The sequence below is a fragment of the Sturnus vulgaris genome, chromosome 1 (assembly GCF_052056855.1).
Source record: "Sturnus vulgaris isolate bStuVul1 chromosome 1, bStuVul1.hap1, whole genome shotgun sequence".
NCBI classification, from domain to species: domain Eukaryota; kingdom Metazoa; phylum Chordata; class Aves; order Passeriformes; family Sturnidae; genus Sturnus; species Sturnus vulgaris.
This window is the reverse complement of record NC_142243.1, coordinates 122,564,879-122,584,752: the sequence shown is the minus strand read 5'-3', so window position 1 is coordinate 122,584,752 and position 19,874 is coordinate 122,564,879. Positions and strand designations below refer to the sequence as shown.

Below are 19,874 nucleotides of genomic sequence, written 5' to 3'. Positions count from 1 at the left end.
CTGTACTATAAAGTTTGAAGTGTCAGGTTTCCTTTAGCCCTGAGTTACAATCACGACATAACCATACAGTCACAAAGCTCTAAGATAGGAAGATTAATTAAGACACCACACAGAGCAGGTTTTGCAGAACAGAATCCCTACAAGAAGCAGAGGAGAAAGAAAGGAAGTAAAGGAAAACAGAGTAAATTGTGTTAACTTTCCAGCTCATGCAGCATGTTTTTCACTCCTATCATGTCTGCTCTGAAGGGCAGTGCCTCAAAGATGTGCAAGAGCAATAGCACCACTGAGCTGAGATGAACATTACATTTCCCTATATGGTGAGGTAACACCCAAGTCAGATGAAAGCATAAATAACACATTAAAGTATTCCCATTGGAATGCACATGTTTACTGCTACAGCCTAGCCTTAGGAGCATGTGTTTGCATACCAATGAGTACACTTTGGGATTATTTTTCCTTACATGGAAGCAGTGCTTGAATCCTTCCAAAATATAACTAAATTTACATGTGGTTCTTTCATGATGGAGTTTTTTCCATATAAAAATACAGAAAAAAATTTATATACCATTTAGAAGGCATGGGTACAAGACAGGACAGTTACTATGGAAAGTATCAAGGAAAATGCTTACTGTGTATCAGCTACTGTCCTGAAAGTTCCTTTTTTAACAGGGCAGTGTACCAAAAACCCCCCACAAACTAAGTAACCAAACCCACCAAAACATTCACAAAGCCACTCTACTACATGGCTGATCAAATTCAAGGTGCAAGGCTATAAAGTTCCCATCACTGACATGCACCACCTCCTGATCCCACAATAAGTGCTCTAACCAGAGGGCTCTTGGCTGTTTTACATTATTACTCTATCAGCCTTCCTGTTTCACTTCTTACTAAATGGCTAAACATATAGTCTGTTGGGGATAAAGAGAGAGAGGTGGGACAGAAGGAACAAAAGTCAGTGGTAAGGATGCTGAATTGCAATTGTGCAAAACAGATTCACGTCCCAAATACCATGTAATTCTTTATTAAGAAGTGCAACAATTCAAACAAGGAAAAGTAGCTTCTAAGCTGAGTTGAGAAGATCATCACCAATCTTGGCCTTTGCCCATTCTAAACAGGGACAGGTCTGGACTAACACAGTGCTCTCATTTAGATGTCTCACAAAACGTAGAAGATAAAGATGTATTAGTTTTAAAATATGAAAATAAATCAAAATCCCTAGAACTTGGAGGCAGAGCAGAGAGCTCCATATGTACCCAATTCACCTGTAACTTTTTAGAACTTGTTAACCTAGTTACTGTACTAATTCCACCTTAACCTCTAACATCATACACCTAAAGACCTCTTTTTATTCCACATTCTCACCTACTACACGGCTGTATTTTACTGTGTCATTTAAAAATAAGACAAACACGTACGAAGATTTGATTAGAAAACACCGAATCTGGAAAAATAATATACTGATCCTGACTCTTGAGGGCTAAAACAGCTTTAATTACCATTACTGACAAGACAGATAAGATTTTAAGAGCACACAGTGACAGCAATGAAGGAATTTGGGAAAGAAGCATGATACTGACTTCACAGGTAGAGAGAACTAACACTATCATACAACCACCAGAAAGAGGTAAAGAACTATGGAAGTTTGATCACTAAGATTTATGGATAGGTAGAGGAGTAATACAGTATTCTTAAAAACCTGCTGTTTTATTTGTAGATGCTTCTGAGTTCTCAGGTCTCGAGGAGGCCAAACTTAGGTCAACAATAGCCCTTTTATCTTCATATAGTCTTGCCTCTGGATTATGATATGCCTCTTCATTTCGCTTGTGCATGATATTCAAGTCCGCTAAAGGAAAGGGGAAATAACTGTTTATAGTATTTTAACCTCATAAAGGCATGTTTACTGTGGATTCTCCAAAATACAGGGGGTTTTGATCTGATTCCACTTTTCCAGAGCATATCAGCCACGGGAACAAAAAGTTCAGGCAAAGACAAGAATACACAGGCTAAGGGTGAGATATTAATAATTAGGTACTACTAACAAACAGATTAGAAGATTTATTTTGTCATTTCTCTTTGGTTAGGAATGATTCTTCAGAACCTCCCTCCCTTCTTCCCTGCCTCAAAATGCTATTAAATTGAAAGATAAAGAACTCAAAGACAAAATTGACTGATAAGTCTGTGTTGACAAGCAGATATTTAGAAATAACCCTTTCTTGTATCTCCTTAAAGCTGTGAAATACTTTTGAGTTTAGTATTGGTATTTCAAATGCCGAATCTCTCTAATTACTGTTGAGGGAAATAAGTGCAATTGAAGCACTGAAGCATATCTTGGTCTTCAGTAATAATCCAGGTGCAGATTTCAATATGTAAGCAAAGCAACATTATCCAACATTTTAATCAAAATTTACATGGTGCCTGATCAAAGACATTAATTTCAGCTCATTTTGAAGTGTTACCCTTCTATTCTTAGAAGGCTCATTTCAAAACAAAAAACTACTGCACAGTTTTCAGATTACCTTTTGAAATAGTGTTTCTGATAATTATGAATTACTGTAGTCATTTAAGCACTCTGATTCCAAGAACTTTAAATTCCATGCCTCTCTGTAAAGCAACCTTTGCATATATCAGAGTCTCAAAAGCTATTTACAGACATTTTTAAGAGGATAAAAAGACAAGTCACTCCATATAAAAATGACATGTCAGAAAGCATGTTCTGTTTCATGACACGACTCATAGCTTATCCATCATGCTGCCAAGCTATGGTGGGAAAAGTATTTTACATATTTAATTCAGGAAAACAGGGTAAGAAGCTGTTCTTTCTCTTGGCTTCTCATGTACAGACAGAGATAAACTTCTCAGCAGCTACATGCAGAGCTCAGGCCACTATGAGACCTTTACTTTTTCAATCACACCACTGTTAAAGCCTAGAGGAAGAAGCCAAACACGCAAATGCCATACCTGAAGTAAGGCAGTATGAACACCTCTATCTGCCCTGAGATTAAACACAAGTTTGGATCTTAATACAAGTTTCTAAACTTAGAATTTGGCCACAAAATCTTTAAAAAGCATTTAAACTTTACTCACTAATCTCAAAATATACTATTAATTTTGACATATGCTGCTCAGCTGTCATACAACTGAAACCAATCACTTCTACAGATAAACTGTTATCCAGTAAATATTTCATGATTTACTGGAAGGGTAAATGAACAATCCGGATCATAGATATCTTCCAGTTCATTAATCCCACCTTGTATAAAACCACACTTGGAAAAAAGTAAGCCTTAAAAAACATTACTGCTGAGAGCTCTTTATATAGCCATTTTACCAGCAGTGTTACTTTGTGAAATATTTATATTCCACTTAGCTTTGTATATGTATATAAACATGCTCCAATTTTTCATATCATAGAGATTTCTAAGCCTAGAAATCATTTTTAAAAAGAAAAAAAATTAAAAACTTCTTCATATGACATGCTTAAATAAAAGTCTTCACAACAGCCTTCAGCATATTTGTACTGTGGGTAATTCTGATAGTTTCTTTCCTCCTTCTCTCTTTACAACTGCCTTGTGTCTTCACTTATAGTTGACATATCCTGTGTTTCCCATTTTGTTTGGATTGTACTCTTTGAATGATTCTACAGAAATCAAAATAATAACTCAATTATTCCTAGAGTGCATCTCCTTGAAACAAGGAAGTCTTGTCAAGGGCTGCCAGTGTTACAAAACAAAGAATATGGCTGAATAGAGCCCTTACAAGAGGAAGAAAATATCAGTCTTGAAAAGGACATAATCTTCACAAACATACTTATTAGATTTCCTTCTGCATCTTTGAGAGGAGCACCACCACCACCTCTTCCCCAGGGATTGTAATTCCTTATTTCTGCTTCTAACTTCTCTTTCTCCTCTCGCTCTTGTCTGCGTCGCTCTTCTCTCTCTCTTATCTAAAAACAAACCAACCAAAGTTAGATCCACAATATCACATTAAGTAGAAGTTTAATAAAAAGTTAACAGAGCAAACTGAATATTCTCATTATCTATTTCCCACTGTCTATACTGCAGACAGGGCATTGCATTCTGTTGTCAAAATGTGCACGTCCAGTTGTGCATAATCAGTGAAACATCCTACACAGCATAAGACTTTCAAGTTCCAGAAATGTTCACATCTGATATTTGCACTAGATCAAAAGTTCCATATCTTTGGATCTTTGATACAGATGTTTATACTGCCTGAAAATTAAAAAGGCAAAATTCTACAATATTAATGCACTTCCTTCTCTCAATCTGGTATGTTTCGTTTAACCAAAACTTAGACTGGAGATGACTCCTAATAATAAATGCCTTAACAGAATGTTACACAATTCTTTAATAATTCATAAAATAGTTTTCTGTAATAATTCACGATGATCTATGTATACAACACAGGAATGTTCACATGGTTCTTCTTTTTCTTCAAAATCATTTATGTAACTAAGTCTCCTAATAACTGTGAACAGCTGTTAAAAAGTCCATCTTCTATCAAAGCTTTTAAAACATTAACTATTTATGTATTCACAATTTATTAATGTATTTTTTAAAGTTTATTTCTCATGTGCATTAGAAAAACATTTCATTAGATAAATATAATCAGATAAACCACGATGAGGGTGGGGAGGCATTGGAAAAGGTTGCCCAGAGAAGTTGTGGATGCCCTATCCCTGGAAGAGTTCAAGGCCAGGCTGGATGGGGCATCACACAGCCTGGTCTAGTGGAAGGTGTCCATGGCAGTGGGGTGAGAACTAGATGATTTTTGAGCTCCCCTCCAACCTAGGCCACTTTATGATTCTATAATTTCCCTTTATCAAATAATCACAATTTCCTAAGAGATACAATGAGTCAACAAAGACCCATCTAGCCCCCTCAACTGTTTACAAAAATCAACAGTCAGGTTTATCTGTAGGAAAAAAAAGAATATCCTCTGATTGCTTTGAACCTTAACTACAGAAGACTATCATGCCATGTTTATTAGACCTTTATGTCAAATTGTGCAGCCTCTCACATAGCAAGGTAGTTCTTACTTAGGACTACAGTGAGAAAATGCCTTCAGAGAACAACATGTACAGTATCTGATACTATTCCTAAATGGTTACTCTATTCTTTATTTGACCTTGGTTGGCAGCCTCTCCTTTATCCCTTATGTACAAACATAATTAGAACTACAGTGTTTTTATAGGTGTTATTTACCTCTACCAAAGAAATACATTAAAAATTAGATAAGAAAATGTTAAGTGCTCCTGAACTGGGTTCTAGGAAAATTTCTGCAAAAGTAACATGTTTCATCATAGTCAAATACATTTTATAACTATAAACTCCCACAAGGTGCAGCAGCAAAAGGCCACTAAAGTGAGTACAGGACTCAGAAGTCTCCTGGAACAGGAAACCCAAAAAATTTGTCTGGTCTATCAAAAAAGAAGCTAAAAAGAAGTAGGACAGCACCTACAAATAGACTGGAAATAAACACGAGTCAAATCTTTGAATTAGTGTCCAAATGTTCATTAAGAACTTACGGAAATTAGACTGTTCCAAATAAATATAGCAATAATGGAATATCAGAGCAATACAAACCATTTCTTTTATGATGCAGGTTCTTATGTTCATGAAAACAATTATACAAAGCTACATGCCTGGAACTAATCTGTTTGCTGTAACATTTTTAACATTGTCTCTGCCTCTAACAAAAAATTTGAAGAGCTTACTGTCCACCTCCAGAGCTAAAATGAGCTAAAGCAGGGTCAGAGGAAAGAAGTGATGAAAGGAAGGAGAGTTAAAAAGCTTTTTATTTGTAAGCTGCATAAAATTGTCTGAAAGAGTACTATAGTTACAACCATTATATGTCAAAAAATAAAAGAATGAAGAGTCAGAAGCCTTATCATTCAGTACCTGCTGCTGTAATTCTTGTTGATAAGATAATGTTGCCTCTTTGGAAGGCTTTGTTTTTTCTTCAGAATACACTCCTATGCTTCTTTGTCTGTCTCCTGTAGTCCTCTGCCCAATGTTGCTTCTAAATTGAAAAATCACACATATTAAAGGAAAGCATCACAGGGTCCAGAGAGGTGGAATTTAAAAAGTAAATTTAAAAAATCTCTTCCTGAACTATTTAAGAGCTGTTTCCCACAGTCTATTTATAATCCCAAACATTTTCTTAAATCCATAAGAGAATAGCAGTTCACTGAATTACTCTTTTATTGTCTAGATAAAAATCCTTAATTAGAAGTTTGAAGAGTTGTCTTTAACACATTTTATTTCAAAAGCATATCTGTTCTCAGCAAAATATTACCAACACAAAAAGAATATCAATATAGATAAATATACACAAAGAATATGAATATAGCTAATACTTACATGGGCTGCTCTACTGAGGCCTGGCCAAAAGGAGGATCCAGACTAGGTATGGGTTGCATTTCCATCATACCTGTACTATCTGGCACAGTAAAAAAAAAAAAAAAAAAAACAAAAATATTATATTTTAAATTTTGAATGCTCAGATATAAATAGTTGTCATTATCTAAAAGAACACAGTTCACCACTCAAACTCTGTGAGTGTAGAACAAACAGAACTCTCAGCTTCTGTAACAAACTCAGCTAACCCTTAATGTCCTCTAAACCAAGAAATACGATGCCAAGGTACTAATCTATTTTTGAAATTCAACTAAATCCCCTTAGATTTTACAAACTACCTCATTAACATATTATAATCGAATAAAATGAAATTACTCTCTTAATGGTGACACTTATAATCATTATTTCCAAATGTCAGTCAAATCAACTATAAAAGAGTTATTTTTCTAAATTTTTATTCTCCTTTATTTTACCTTTTCTATGAAGACAGCACCAAAAAAAATTTAAAGTATTTCTGGTTTTTTCTCTAAAAAAGAAAAAAAAAAAAAAAGAAAAACGAACACCAGATAATCCAGTCCCTCCCTCACACATCACAATAGTTTCAATCACAAAATCATCATGAAGTAAAGGACAGACAAAAAAAGAGTTCTTAAAATATAAAAGTAGACCACTTCATACATTATTTTAATGTATTTAATATATTAATATCTTTACAATATTGATAATTATATCTAAAATTGTAACAATGCCGAAACATGCAATTAATTATTATGTAAATTATTTTAGGAAATAATCCTTTAATTATCAATATTATAAAGAAAATTATCTGGGAGAAGTAACAGCAAAGAATCTGACACTAGAGCTTGTTCAAGTGATGAACAAGATTTCTGGAAATCACAGCCCTTTTTGTTGCTGGAGAAAATTACTTCATTCAAAAACAGTATTGAAAAAAAAGCCTTTTTCATTCAATACACATCTAAAAAATGGGTTTAATTTGCTGTTACAAGTTCTACATTATTAATCATTTAATTATATTAAAAGCAGTCATATGAATCACTCCAACAACCAATCCACCTAAAATCATCAACTTACAGTATGCAAGAGCAGGATCCAAAGGATTCCTAGCCCCATAAAAGTAGTAAGCATCATCATAAGGTGTTTTATAGTTGTCTGTCAGAACTGGTGGTGGAGGCGGTGGCAAAGGGGCAAGCCTTAAAGAAAAAAGGGAAACAATTCCTTGGTTCATTGTACAACTGAAAAGATATCATTAAAAGAAGGAGGGCGGAGGGAGGAGAGAAGGAGAGAGAGGGAAAGAGAATTGAGAGGGGACAGGGACAGAAAGAGAATTAATTACAGAAAAATTCTAGATTTAGTTCAGCTGCAGACCTCTCATTAGCGGCATCCAGGAACAAGATGCAGCAAATCTCAATAGGGAATTAACCATCCCTGGGGGAATAGTACATGAACCCAGAGTATTCCAGAGATCTAAAGAACATACATCAAACACGCCTTCTTTAAGTGGCTCAGATAATGGCAATTCCTGGCTGCATCAGTAAAGAAAACAAGGCAAGATCTGGTCAAAGGCTGAACAGCCCAGCACAGCTTCAACCACATGCCCGAAGCTCCTTCTCTCCCTGAATAGTTTAGTCACAATCACAGTACTTAGTAGAAACTGTCCTTGCCTACAGTGCATTTCTGTGCTCAGCCCTGGGAGACTGCTTAATTAACAGGAGCCAAACTCGTGCCATACGAGCCTTCTGAAAACATGGACTCTGCAGGGCATGAGCCCAAGCATTCTCACAATATGGTTCAATATTACAGGCATGGACATAATTTCTTACAGCTCAACCCTTTCCTACACAAACATCCACTATAAGAGAGCTGCCTTCAGAGATAATCCAGCCTCCATGGATGCTTTCAATAAGAGGAAATGACATTAAACGTTTATTCCACCAGTGCAAAGTAGTTAGTTTTCTGTTAATTGTCAAAATATTATTTCTAGCTTTATCAGTTTCTTGGAGAAGGATCAACAGTACTACTGAGCTCCACTTCAGCAGTAATAACATGCTAAACAACAATCTTATTTAACATGTAAAATGAACATCATGATGAAGCACCTGGGAGCTGCCATTTCCCCAAGACTGCTGACTAGACCCTTATGAAAGTCTTTGTCACTCTGAGAGTCTTCATTCACTGGAGAGGCTGAACGTGCAGGCATTGGAGTTTGGAAAGCTACCCTGGGCCTTTCAGGAGGAACTTTCTCTTCAAAAGCTCTTGCTGTGAAGCCAAACTGCTTCAATCTATTTGGCTGAAGGAAAAAAAAAGTAAAAGAAAGAGGAAACAAAACAAAACAAAACAGTTATCTTATTACTTGGAAATATTCTGAACCTCCATTTACATTGGGTTAAACACTTCACTGGATCACAGCTACCTGTTCTAATTTCTAGTAATTGCATTTTTTTTCCTCTCAATGATCTACTAGGAATCCAGTATTACAAGGAAATCTAGGAAGTTTATCAGAGATTTACATAAAGCAATCTCATTGTAAGTTTCAGGAAGTATATGAATCTAGTTAATGTCAGAAAAAAAACCTATTCTACAGACAGCTGTGGAAATGTTCATCTACAGCTGCCAGTTTTCTACAGTGACAGTATTCTCATATTATGCATAGAAAAGTTTCTGAAATCCCTCCCCTCCACCTCAGGATTGAACTAGCTCATAATCAGTAAAAACTAAAATCAAATACACGCCGAGACGTTTTCCAATAAACATTTCCTTGCAATACCATTAATTTATTTTTTAAATTCCTTTGATATTATTAATTTTTTCAACCACAACAATTACGAGTTTTTGGAGGGAGTATTTTTCAAAACAGAAGTAGCAAATGTTTATTGATAACTCTCATCCTCAGAAGAAAGTCAAAAGCAACATGCAAATAATGTGAAGGCATGCCAAGTCAGTCAGTTTCAGAACAATCCTATCACACCCAGAAAGCCCTTACAGCAACTGCTCTGTGTAACTGTTCTAATGTTTGTTTAAATAAGGCAATATAGTAGAAGAATGGAAAAAATCATAGACTATATAAGTAAAAGAGATTTTGTTCTGAATTTATTGGTCCTAATATTGAAGTTCTTCAGCTAACATGCATTCAGAGAAAGTAGTACCCGAAACTAGCTACATATTAAATATCTATCAGAAAACCATATACCCTACAATATGGAAATATTTCAAAATATTAAATATTTACCTCCTCATCACTTAGCTGCAAGACAGTATATACAAGGCAGTTAGTACTCACCAATCAAGGACTACAGCATTTAGATGAAAATTCTCAAAATCTACTAGACATGAATATTTGCTTATAACATTTAACTTCAAATTTCTAAATGTGAACACAGAATAAGATATCAGATACTAGTTAAAGCAATTTAATTTTATAAAGCAGTCTACAGACTTTCTCTCTTTTCAGATCCAGTGTCTTGAGCAGTAGAACATTTAAAACAGCCTTTCTCACTAACAACCTGAAACCATTCCCAAAGTGCCCCAGATTTCAGATGTGACTTGAGTACTCAGTTCATCCTGGAGATTGTTTCACATTAAACAAGTGGCGTATACAACAGTCGACATTTATAGATTCTTAATCAGACATTGCTATTTAACCAACCTGTAATTAATCAAGAAATGCACCTAATTAGAATCTCTCCCCGAGAGGCAATTTAAAGCTAACAGTGACTGATGCTTAATGAATGTAGCAATTCAACTTAATTGAAGGCTTTCAGCTAAATTAGTGCTTTTAAAACACCATGCATGCCGTGTACTTGCTCTAGATATAATTTTGTTCCTACAACAGGCACTTTGCAGATTCTGACTGAGATGTGTTTGGTATATTGAGTGCTGCAGCACAGCATGCTCCTGCATAGTCAGCTTTGATTACACAGAACTGTTTACACTGACCTTGCAGCCTGCTGAGCAAGAAGAGCCAGCATCCTCTGCTCAGTTCTGCCTCCTCTCCTGCCTGCCTCCCAGATGTACCCTCTCCATTCCTCTCCCTTTCATCATCTGAATCCCTGATCAGCTGACCCCTCTATTCCATCTAAAGCAACAAAAAAAGATTCAGATTTTTGCCAGATAACCGAGCTGAATCAGTTTGAAACAGGGACCAAACAAGCATGACAGATGCTTTATGCAGGGAGGGCAGGAACATGCAACAGGTGTTTTCTCTCCCCATTTAGGAGTAAGAATTTTGATTCAGCTTCATTGCTTGTCTGTGTGCATTCTCAGTCTCCGGTCTCACAAGTTTCACAGAATATTCAGAGTTGGAAGGGACCCACAATGATCTGACTAATAGCATCTTACTATTCATTCACCTTCATTTTCTAGCAAAGAGGACTTTCTTTCACCGCTACTGAACCCACCAAAAATGGCACAAGTTTCAATCTGCATTAAAGCATTCCCCAAAAACAGCACTGGTGATAATTTAAACCAGTAACCAGTTAACTTAATAACCAGTCTATTCCTGCTTGAAAGTTACCATCGTACCATCTTAAACAGCACATCTCCACCATACCCAACCTACAATGGCTTTGGGTACATGACAAGTACCTGCCAATCACATAAGTTCTGTCAGTCTTTGCAAGACTATCATTTTCCTAACAATGTTACTAGTGCTGACACCCTACTCCTGGATACATGCTAATCAAAATTCTTAATGTAATCATCATCTTACTAAGGAAGGAGAGACACTAGTAACTCTGCAGTAAGTCTTACAAACAACACAATCCCAAACATTTTGCTTTTTACAAAATCCTACAAAAACACCTGTAATCCTAAACACTATATTAGATCACTTTAAAAATTTTACAGATTTTAAATTAAAAACTGTTATAATGAGATCAACTCATCTGCAAAACAACCTTTTTATTTTAATGGAGAAAAAGCTTTCTGCAGCATACTTTATATTCCCAAAGTAAGGTTACTACTGTAGGCATTTAAGAGGCTACCACTGGCCACTAAGTATCCTATCCTACCCATTGTTGGTACATATTTCCACTTGGACACAGCAAAAGAAAATGCTCAATAAATTCCATGAAAATATTTTCCTCTTATACTGAAAGCATGAGTAATGACTTAGAGCCTGTGCTGCTTTTAGCTGGGGAAGAGTTAATTTTCTTCAGAGTAGGTGGTATGGGACTGTGTTTTGGATTTGTGCTGAACACAGGGTTGATAATATAGAGATGTTTTTGTTATTGCTGAACAGTGCTTACACAGAGCCAAGGCCTTTTCTGCTTTTTCTGCTGCCACACTGGTGAGGGGACTGGGTGTGGCTGGGGGGCTGGGAGGAGACACAGCTGGGACAGGTGACCCCAACTGACCAAAGGGACATTCCAGATCACAGGGCATCATGATCAGTATATAAAGCTGGGGAAGAAGGAGGAAGGAGAGGATGTTTGGAGGGATGTTGTTTGTCTTCCCAAGATGTGTGATGGCTGAACATCTGCCTGCCCATGGATAGCTCTGAATTAACTTCTTGTTTTGCTTTGCTGGTCTGTGCAGCTTTTGCTTTCCCTATTAAACTGTCTTCATCTCAACCCATGAGTTTTCCAGCTTTTACCCCTCCTATTCTTTCCCGGATCCCACTGGTGGGGAAGTGAGCAAGCAGCTGCTCGTAAGGCTTGGCTGCTGGCTGGGGTTAAACCATGGCACAGCCTCATCATCCTTGGCTTCAATTTTGTTATACACTGATGCCCTACTAAATAGGCCAACATTTATTATTTTATAGAAATTCTACAGAGTTTTGTGACTGAGTAACCAAGCGTGCATGTAAGAAAAAAAGAATAGGCTCTATAGTTGAAAGAGTGTTCAAATTTCTTACCTTCTTTTCTGGGTCTCGAGCTCCAGAAGCAGCAACTGGGAGTTCAAGTTCCTTCTCACTGTTTTGTTTGGTTTTTTTTAAAAAAAGGATCAAATTAGAAAGCAGTAACAACTACATTCATTCTTTCAAAGGACAAATTCACAACTCTGTAGTTAAAAGAACTCTGAAAATACATGATAACAAGACAATGATTCCACTTGATTTCTTCTGGAGTCAGGGAAGGAAATTAAATATTTGTAAACACACAGAACTCTCAAGAAGTATCTGGCTATCTCCTATTTCACCTAGTAAAAATCCAACTACTATAAAAGGAGAAACCACCACAATTCTTTTTTACTACAACTTTTCAGGATATTTCTAAAAAAATTGTCATTATTCACATTCAAGAAGTTAATATTAAACACATTGAAATGAATTATTCAAAAGTGAAGCAATAAATACTGTTTTGTGATTTATGGGATCAGGCTTGTTCTGCATGTATAATTTTTGTCACAATGAGACCGTCAATAGTAACCAATTTTTAATTCCTTACCCTTTCTCTAATATTGCTGTGTGTTTTTATGTATCTGGACATTATCTATTATTCAGTAGACAGTGACTAATAGGTAAGGAAGAAATCCATATTTTATTATTCTGCATAAGCCAGATGATCAAATGCTTCAAAAATGAAAGGTTACTTTCCAAAACTTGAAGGCAAAAAACCAACAAAAAAACAAAACTAATTTTCAACTTTGCCAACTACTTAGGCACTCCTGTACCAGCAAAAAAAGATAACTTTAGTTAAAGCTTCTTTACCCTTAAGAAACTAAAAAATCAGTTTTAAAAATGAAAAAGTATCTGGGTTCTCTTCATTCCACTGAAAGCTTGCTAATATGTTTATTAAAAACTAAAGCTCTCGTGACAATGAGGTTAATTAAATACAGTATTACTCAGCTACCCAAAATCCCTTAGTTATGGAATTGCTTCTTATCACACTGAATTAATGGAATGCCTTTAAACTTCAGCCATTATCTTTTAAAGATGTACCAACTTTCCATTACCGTCTCTTATTCCGTTGTTGCTCAGCCATCTGTTCCATTAGTTCTTGTCTGTATTTCTCCTTTCTCCTTTGAAGAAGTTCTCGGTCCTGACCACCTAATAGAAATGACCACACATTTGGGTAAATGCTCCACAAAATACAGAAAAGGTACTGGACAAAAACATTGCCTTTCAGTCAATTTAGAAACTGAAACATAGCAGACTTGTACAAACTCTGCATCTCTACTGACTAAAAAAAATAGGTATCTAGTTTTAATAGACAATTTGTTTCGAGTATGATGATCAAAACTACAAAAATTTTCATTATTTTCCTAGTTTGCCTGGTTTTGTATGGTAAGGAAGCTACAAATTTCAAAGTTATTTGGTACAACAGCAACTAGAAAAAGTAGCTTTTTAAATTTTTTTTTTTTTTTTCGTCTAATGTTCATCTAAGGAAAATATACTACAACGCTCCAAAATTATGAGGTACCGCACTGGATAAAAACCTGAAAATTAAAACTGAAGGGAGTCAAACCCATAGGGAGGAAAAGCAAATGGCTCCACTTTTAGGATGGTTCCCACAACTACTAAGAATTAGTAAAGTACCAACAAATGTGTGTACGTAAAAGGAAACGGCAGTAACAGCTCATGTAGATTTTAAGGAACTTTTAGTTAAAAAACTTTTAGTTTGTGGTGGCTCCCCCACAATAAGTGCAGAGGTCTTCTATTATTTTAAAAACCAAGCTCAAAAACATCAGCAGCACTTTCTGTATTGTACGACTATCAGACACAAAGACTTTTAACATGCTCTTAACACAAACTGACTGGACTACTGGTGAAGTAGACCGAATAATAAAGAGCAGGAAGCTGCAAAGAAACTAAAACAAAAGCCAAACAAGAACAGCAACAAAACCTGATGCTTGACTGACCAATTTTTTTATTTTACTGTTTTGCTGGGACTACAAAGTGACCAAAATGTGCAAGATAACCTCATGGTTTGTGAGTTTGGGGGAGTCTGAAATCACTTCTCTTTTTCCAAAAATTCAAGTTCTAATTTACTTAATCTTTACACAACATAGTTTACAATACTCTTCTAACCAGTACTGCTAGGAGTACAAATTCATACCTCTATGTCCTCAAGTTACTACAAATGAGATGACTGGACAGACCAGAGAGTGACCACTGGTTTAATGCTGCCTTTAAACAGTTCCAAAAAACTGATCTGCCACATACAGCTTTGAAGACCAGGTAAATTCAAATGAAAAAATTAAGATAAATTATTCTGACAACTGTTAATCTATTTTGCCATAATTCAAGGCTAGCTTGCCTTCAAAAGTTCCCATCTGAAGAACTACTACAGTTCTTTTATTCTTGCCTTATAGTTTACTGAACCGAGCTAAGAATGCTATGTCTTCACCAGTATTTCTCTCCATTACACTCAATACTAGTGTTTCCTGCTAAATTTTATGGCTACAGGAGAAACAATCAGAAGAATTTGTTCTCGCCCAGGGTTGTGAACACTACTATTTTTCATATATCTGCAATTAAAATTCACTATAAAGCTGTGTCTTTTACAATACAGAGGTTAAGATTTCTCTCATACTTCATTTTGTAAAAATAATTTAATCACTTATCTGGGCCTTAAAATGTTAATGAAATCTAAGAAGAAACTTGGACTCTTCAAAATTAATTAGTAAGTCAAAACTTAATTAGTAAGTTACATTAAGGAGGGAAAGGAATATGTTTTGCTTTAGTTTGTCTATGTAAATAACACTTATTTACCAGTCTTGGAGACAATTAGGAAAAGGAAAAACAAAAGCTTATTTTTCTAGTTTTCAACTATTCATATGGAGAAACAACATAGGCAAAGAAAGTCTAGCTCAGTGTTATTAGTTAGGTTTTTATACATACCAAGAACAAGGCCTGTTGCATACTGCCTTTCAGCTGCAGATTTAGCCTGTTCATTAGCTGAAGAACTAATCCGTACCTGATTTCTGGCAAAGACAAAAAAGAAAATTGAATGATGAAACTCAAGAATTTCCTACACCATCTGCGGGAAACACAACAGACTCACATCACTATGTGACACATTTGTGACAAACAGTTTTCCTAAGAATCCAAAGAAATATCCCAAGCAAAAGAAGAAACTGCCTGGCATTTCTCACAATTCCCATTTGCCTGTGGTTTCTGAAGCCATCAGAAAAACTGAGCACTTCACCCATGCTGACAGACTGAATGGTGCCAGTCAAGAGTTTATGTAAGGACTTTACAAGTGTTCTGCTTCTGCTTCACCCACTTAGACAACTTCAGAACTTGCAAAACCAAGATAAGATGAAGAAAATAAATTTTTAAACTACAATGAAAAAAGGATTCCACATAATAAAAGTCATCAGTTGGAGAACAGGTGCTTTATTAATTCAAAAAGAAAACTGGCATGCAAACTTCAATGGTCATTTTCAGAGGAAAGGTTTTTCTTGTTATACTATATTCTAGCTGCAGGAAAAACTATCAGGCATTTCAGAAGATGTTTTGGGATTTGAAGTCAACATTTTTGTCTCACCATGATTTTTCAGGGCAATTATCAGAAAAGTACACAGTATACCACACCTAGAATCTCCAGTTCTTGAGAAGGGCCGCACATGTGCTCTCTCCTTTAATTCATCTTCATAATCTGCAGGTACATCTCTTACCATTCCATTCAGATAGAGCCTTAAAGAAATAGAAAATACTCAGCTTTGCTTGCCTAGGAACAGCCAATCTGAAGGAAGGTTCAGCAGTTTTGTGCAAATGGATTTGCTGCCTGAATGCACACTGGACAGCAGGACCAGTTCTGAAAATATCTCAAAATATTCCAGAAATAATCCACTTTGCTAGCACTGTCAGGGCAGCTCTCTGCCTGGAATGTGAATTCCCAAGCCTGCTTTCCTGTAGCACTTATCTAATGAGCCTGCTTAAGAGTTTTGAGAGCTAAAGGGCTTTTGACACCCACACCACATTAAATGAAACAGATCTTGCTGCTCTTAATCCCCAGGAGCCAACGAAGTCTTCAACAGGTTTTGGCACACAGCTATTAGGTAAGTCTGGTGAAACAGCCAATTCAGATATGAAAAGCTTCTTCAATGACAATCTACACTTCACTACACACCTGATAGACTTTAAAAGGCTGAGGTGAGTTTTGTTCAAGGTAAAAGACAGGCAACACCCTGAATACAAAACCTCAGGAGCTAAAATTTGAGTCATCTACACAAGAAGTGAAATCATATGATTGAAACTTCAAGTAACTTCTTCAGAGATGCCAAATATTGTATGGACACAAGGCAGCTGTTCCTGAAAAGTTCTGGGGTAGTAGAATTTATAAGCTTTTCTTGACTTGCAAAATAAGAGCTCTATATAATGAGGACTTCAAGTTATTATGGCAAAATAGTGCAAAAATAGGTATTCAATGAAAAATAAAGTACCCAACAAAAGTATAACAAAGTTATACCTTTTCCAGAGCTGGACAGAGCTATGGACTTCCTATTTCCTATTAAGAACAAAACAAAACAAAACAAAACAAAACAAAACAAAACAAAACAAAACAAAAAAACCCCAAAAACCTAAGTAAACATGGAAAAAAATCTCGTTCTTTTACATAAAAAGAACCACAGCTCTGCCAATCTCTAATTTAAATAGAAGTCAACAATTAAAGCCAAAAGGATGCAAGCAGACTGTTAAACATTGATCTGGCATCTTTACAACCCACCAGAACAACATGAAAGAACATTTACCCTCTTGGCATAACATGAACTTGTTTCACGATCAAGTTCATCTTTATGACAACAATCAATCTACTCCTTACAAGGCAGGTCACAGAAGACTGAAACACAGCCAGGAAATAAAAAAGCCAAGTTCCCAGTGTGAAAGGATGCAGGAAGGAAGCAAAAAAAAAAAAAAAACTTGGAATTCAAGAGGCAACTTTTTTTGTACAAAGCAGCCAGCTTAGCACGGCAGGCCCAGACATGTTGGCCCAATTCAATCAAGAAGATGTTGTCTCCTGTTTACAGGACAGACCTGACAGCTGGGGATGGACTAAAGCATTCCACTCCTAAGAACTAAAACATTTTGCAATTCTTCTCACTTCCCAGTCACCGTTTCTGTTTGCTGAAATATGCCACAGACCTTGTGCCTCCATCAAAACAGAAACCCTTCTGAAAAGTCCTGTTAAGAACATATTCTTCTCCAAATTAATAAACTCCATATAAAAACCTAAGGACTTTGGTAGAGAAAATAAGAATATGCCTCCTTCTGAATTTACTTTCCATCATGAATCAAACATGTTTGGGAAAAGTTGACTTTGCCTGAAATGTAGAAAAAAAAGCCAACTCTTCAGAAGCTGAGCTGTCACTAAGAGATATTTCTCCTTAAAGAGACTGAATTTACTTCATAAGTGGTCAAGTGGAGCTCCTTTCAAAGGAGAAAAAAGTACTAGATTAAAAACCACATTTACTAAAGAAATACTGAAAACTAAATTTTCAATAAAAATTCATTAGTAGAAAATATACACAAAAAACCCCAAACAATCTTACGTATAAAATTAAGTTCGGGGAATTCAGATAATGGTCCAGCAGCTTCTTTTAAGAAGATGCACCAAGCCTGCCAACAGCAAAGATAAGACTCTATTCTCTTTTAAAAGAAAATTGAGGATAAAGTTGTTTCAGAGGTCTCTCAAAATAACTTATAAATTGCCTGGTGATATATTAGTCACAGATATTTATATAACCACCATCCACATTTTCTGGAATAAATAAAAACTAGTTCACTAATATTCAACATGATGTCTACTGTTGGTTCAAACACCATACTTGCTGATATTTATATAAGTCTGTATAAATTCTTTGAGAAACAAAGTAAACCCTCAAATATTATCAAATGGTTACTTTTAGTTAAATATTAGACTCTGTCCAACTGCATTAGACAGTGGCAAACATCTACCTAATAGAAAGAGGACATTCATCCTTCTGAGTATTAACTAACCCAGAGAATTAAATACTGCTGTTAGTTTCAAAAATATTTTGGTTGTCTTTGTTAGACATCAAGTTAAGCTTCTAATTATTTTCCTTTCTGAAAAGTTATAGGACAAGTCCACTCTTTCTAAAGCCTCATTAGCTCATTTCTACACTACAGAATGGAACAAATTTTGAATTTTGCAGCCTCTTCTCTGAATCTCAGCAGAAAACAGGCAGTCTTGTTCCTCTCATCTATTTAACCTCTGTTCTATTTGCTAGTCTTTTTCAGAAACACTGTATGAATAAATACAGGCTTTTTAGGAGAACACCAGAACACACAGTCTGAAACTTTGGAATAACCCATTTATTAGAGTCTGCCTCTCCCAAATACTTCCAGGCATTTCATTTTTTCCACAGATTTGCTTCCTTTACAATTACTTTTTTTTTAAAAGCTGAGAAAGAATATCAAGAGCTATTTTTGGAGAAGAATTATTCTAACTCTCTTGGCATTTGAAACTGGAAAAGAAATATGAGTTCATTGAATTCAGATAATTCTTTAACAGTAGAAGAGCATTTCCCCTCCCCTCAGTTACTAATTTGCAGTACTATCCAGAAAATTATCCCTGTAAACAATGACTCAAAAGATCATTTAACCCATCCACCAGCAACTAACAACAAAACATTATAGTAATATTCAATGTTGTTGAGAGTGGTACAATTTGCCTTTGTTTTTTCCTAGAAGTGTTAATTCTAGGGAGAAAAAAGTGTTTATTTTGCCTTGCAAAGGAAGAACACTTGGTGGTTCCTTCACTGAAGCAATTGCAGGAAAATAATTCTGGCAAGAGGCTTAACACAAATAAAAACTACAACACTCATGTTCCCTGGAAAGGGAACAAATTAACACTTGTAAGATATCATTTGAAAATTTATTTACAACAAACTTTACTGCTTTGTTCAGCTGTATAAACAAATCAGTTTCAAGTTTGGTGCTCTTTCACACCATAACCCATCTGGTTTTGAAAGCAACCTGTTCTTGCAATGGAATAACTAAAGGTGGCCAGAATGCCAAACCTTGAATGATTAGGAAGGCCATACTGTTTGGGTTTTTTTCCTTTTAAATGAGTAAGCTAGAAGAGAAAGATTAACAATTTATGTCAAAGTAACCCAACTGATGTATCAGTTAACACAGCAAAGACTATTTAATACTGAACAGTACATAATATCAGTTTTCCTCCTGAATGATTTATATAAGACACCCTCTTTTGTTTGGTTTGGGCTTTTGTAAGTGCTTATTCAAACTCTGTAGTTATTACAGAGATTAGCACCTATTAAAACCATCAGGATTTGGTTCAACTACACAGATGTTTAAAGCTTGTCATTTAACAAGACATGAAGTAAAAAAGAGGATTTTTAAACACCAGACTTTTACATCTTATACACATAATCACATGTACTAAAACCAATTTTGGAATCTGAACTGAAAATTGACTTGCTGTAACTGTTACAGACTAAGGAAATAGATGTAACATTTGGTTCTCAGTGCAGGGGTTTGCTCTCAAATATGTTTTCTGGCAAACCACTCTTCACAAAAATGATTTGTGGACTGTTGCTTCTGGGGTAATT

At 35.7% G+C, this 19,874-nt stretch overlaps 1 protein-coding gene across 17 annotated transcripts in view; it reads right to left on the bottom strand.

Moving 5' to 3' along the window:
- CSPP1 (centrosome and spindle pole associated protein 1) overlaps positions 1 to 19,874 on the bottom strand; it is a 61,152-nt gene that overhangs the window by 21,759 nt on the left and 19,519 nt on the right. For 10 of the 17 annotated variants that reach the window (XR_015807648.1, XM_088175873.1, XM_014873015.2 and 7 more), the window contains 10 exons: positions 15,874 to 15,975; positions 15,178 to 15,260; positions 13,290 to 13,383; positions 12,250 to 12,307; positions 8,495 to 8,685; positions 7,470 to 7,588; positions 6,381 to 6,459; positions 5,919 to 6,039; positions 3,808 to 3,943; positions 1,697 to 1,843 (listed from right to left, as the gene is read on the bottom strand). Coding sequence is in view for 16 of the 17 variants with exons in the window: in XM_088175873.1 (XP_088031999.1) it covers positions 1,697 to 1,843; positions 3,808 to 3,943; positions 5,919 to 6,039; positions 6,381 to 6,459; positions 7,470 to 7,588; positions 8,495 to 8,685; positions 12,250 to 12,307; positions 13,290 to 13,383; positions 15,178 to 15,260; positions 15,874 to 15,975 (1,130 nt within the window). In the remaining variant the exon portion in view is untranslated. The remainder of the gene's footprint in view (positions 1 to 1,696; positions 1,844 to 3,807; positions 3,944 to 5,918; positions 6,040 to 6,380; positions 6,460 to 7,469; positions 7,589 to 8,494; positions 8,686 to 12,249; positions 12,308 to 13,289; positions 13,384 to 15,177; positions 15,261 to 15,873; positions 15,976 to 19,874) is intronic. The other 7 variants (XM_088175917.1, XM_088175924.1, XM_088175950.1 and 4 more) reach the window with 3 other exon arrangements.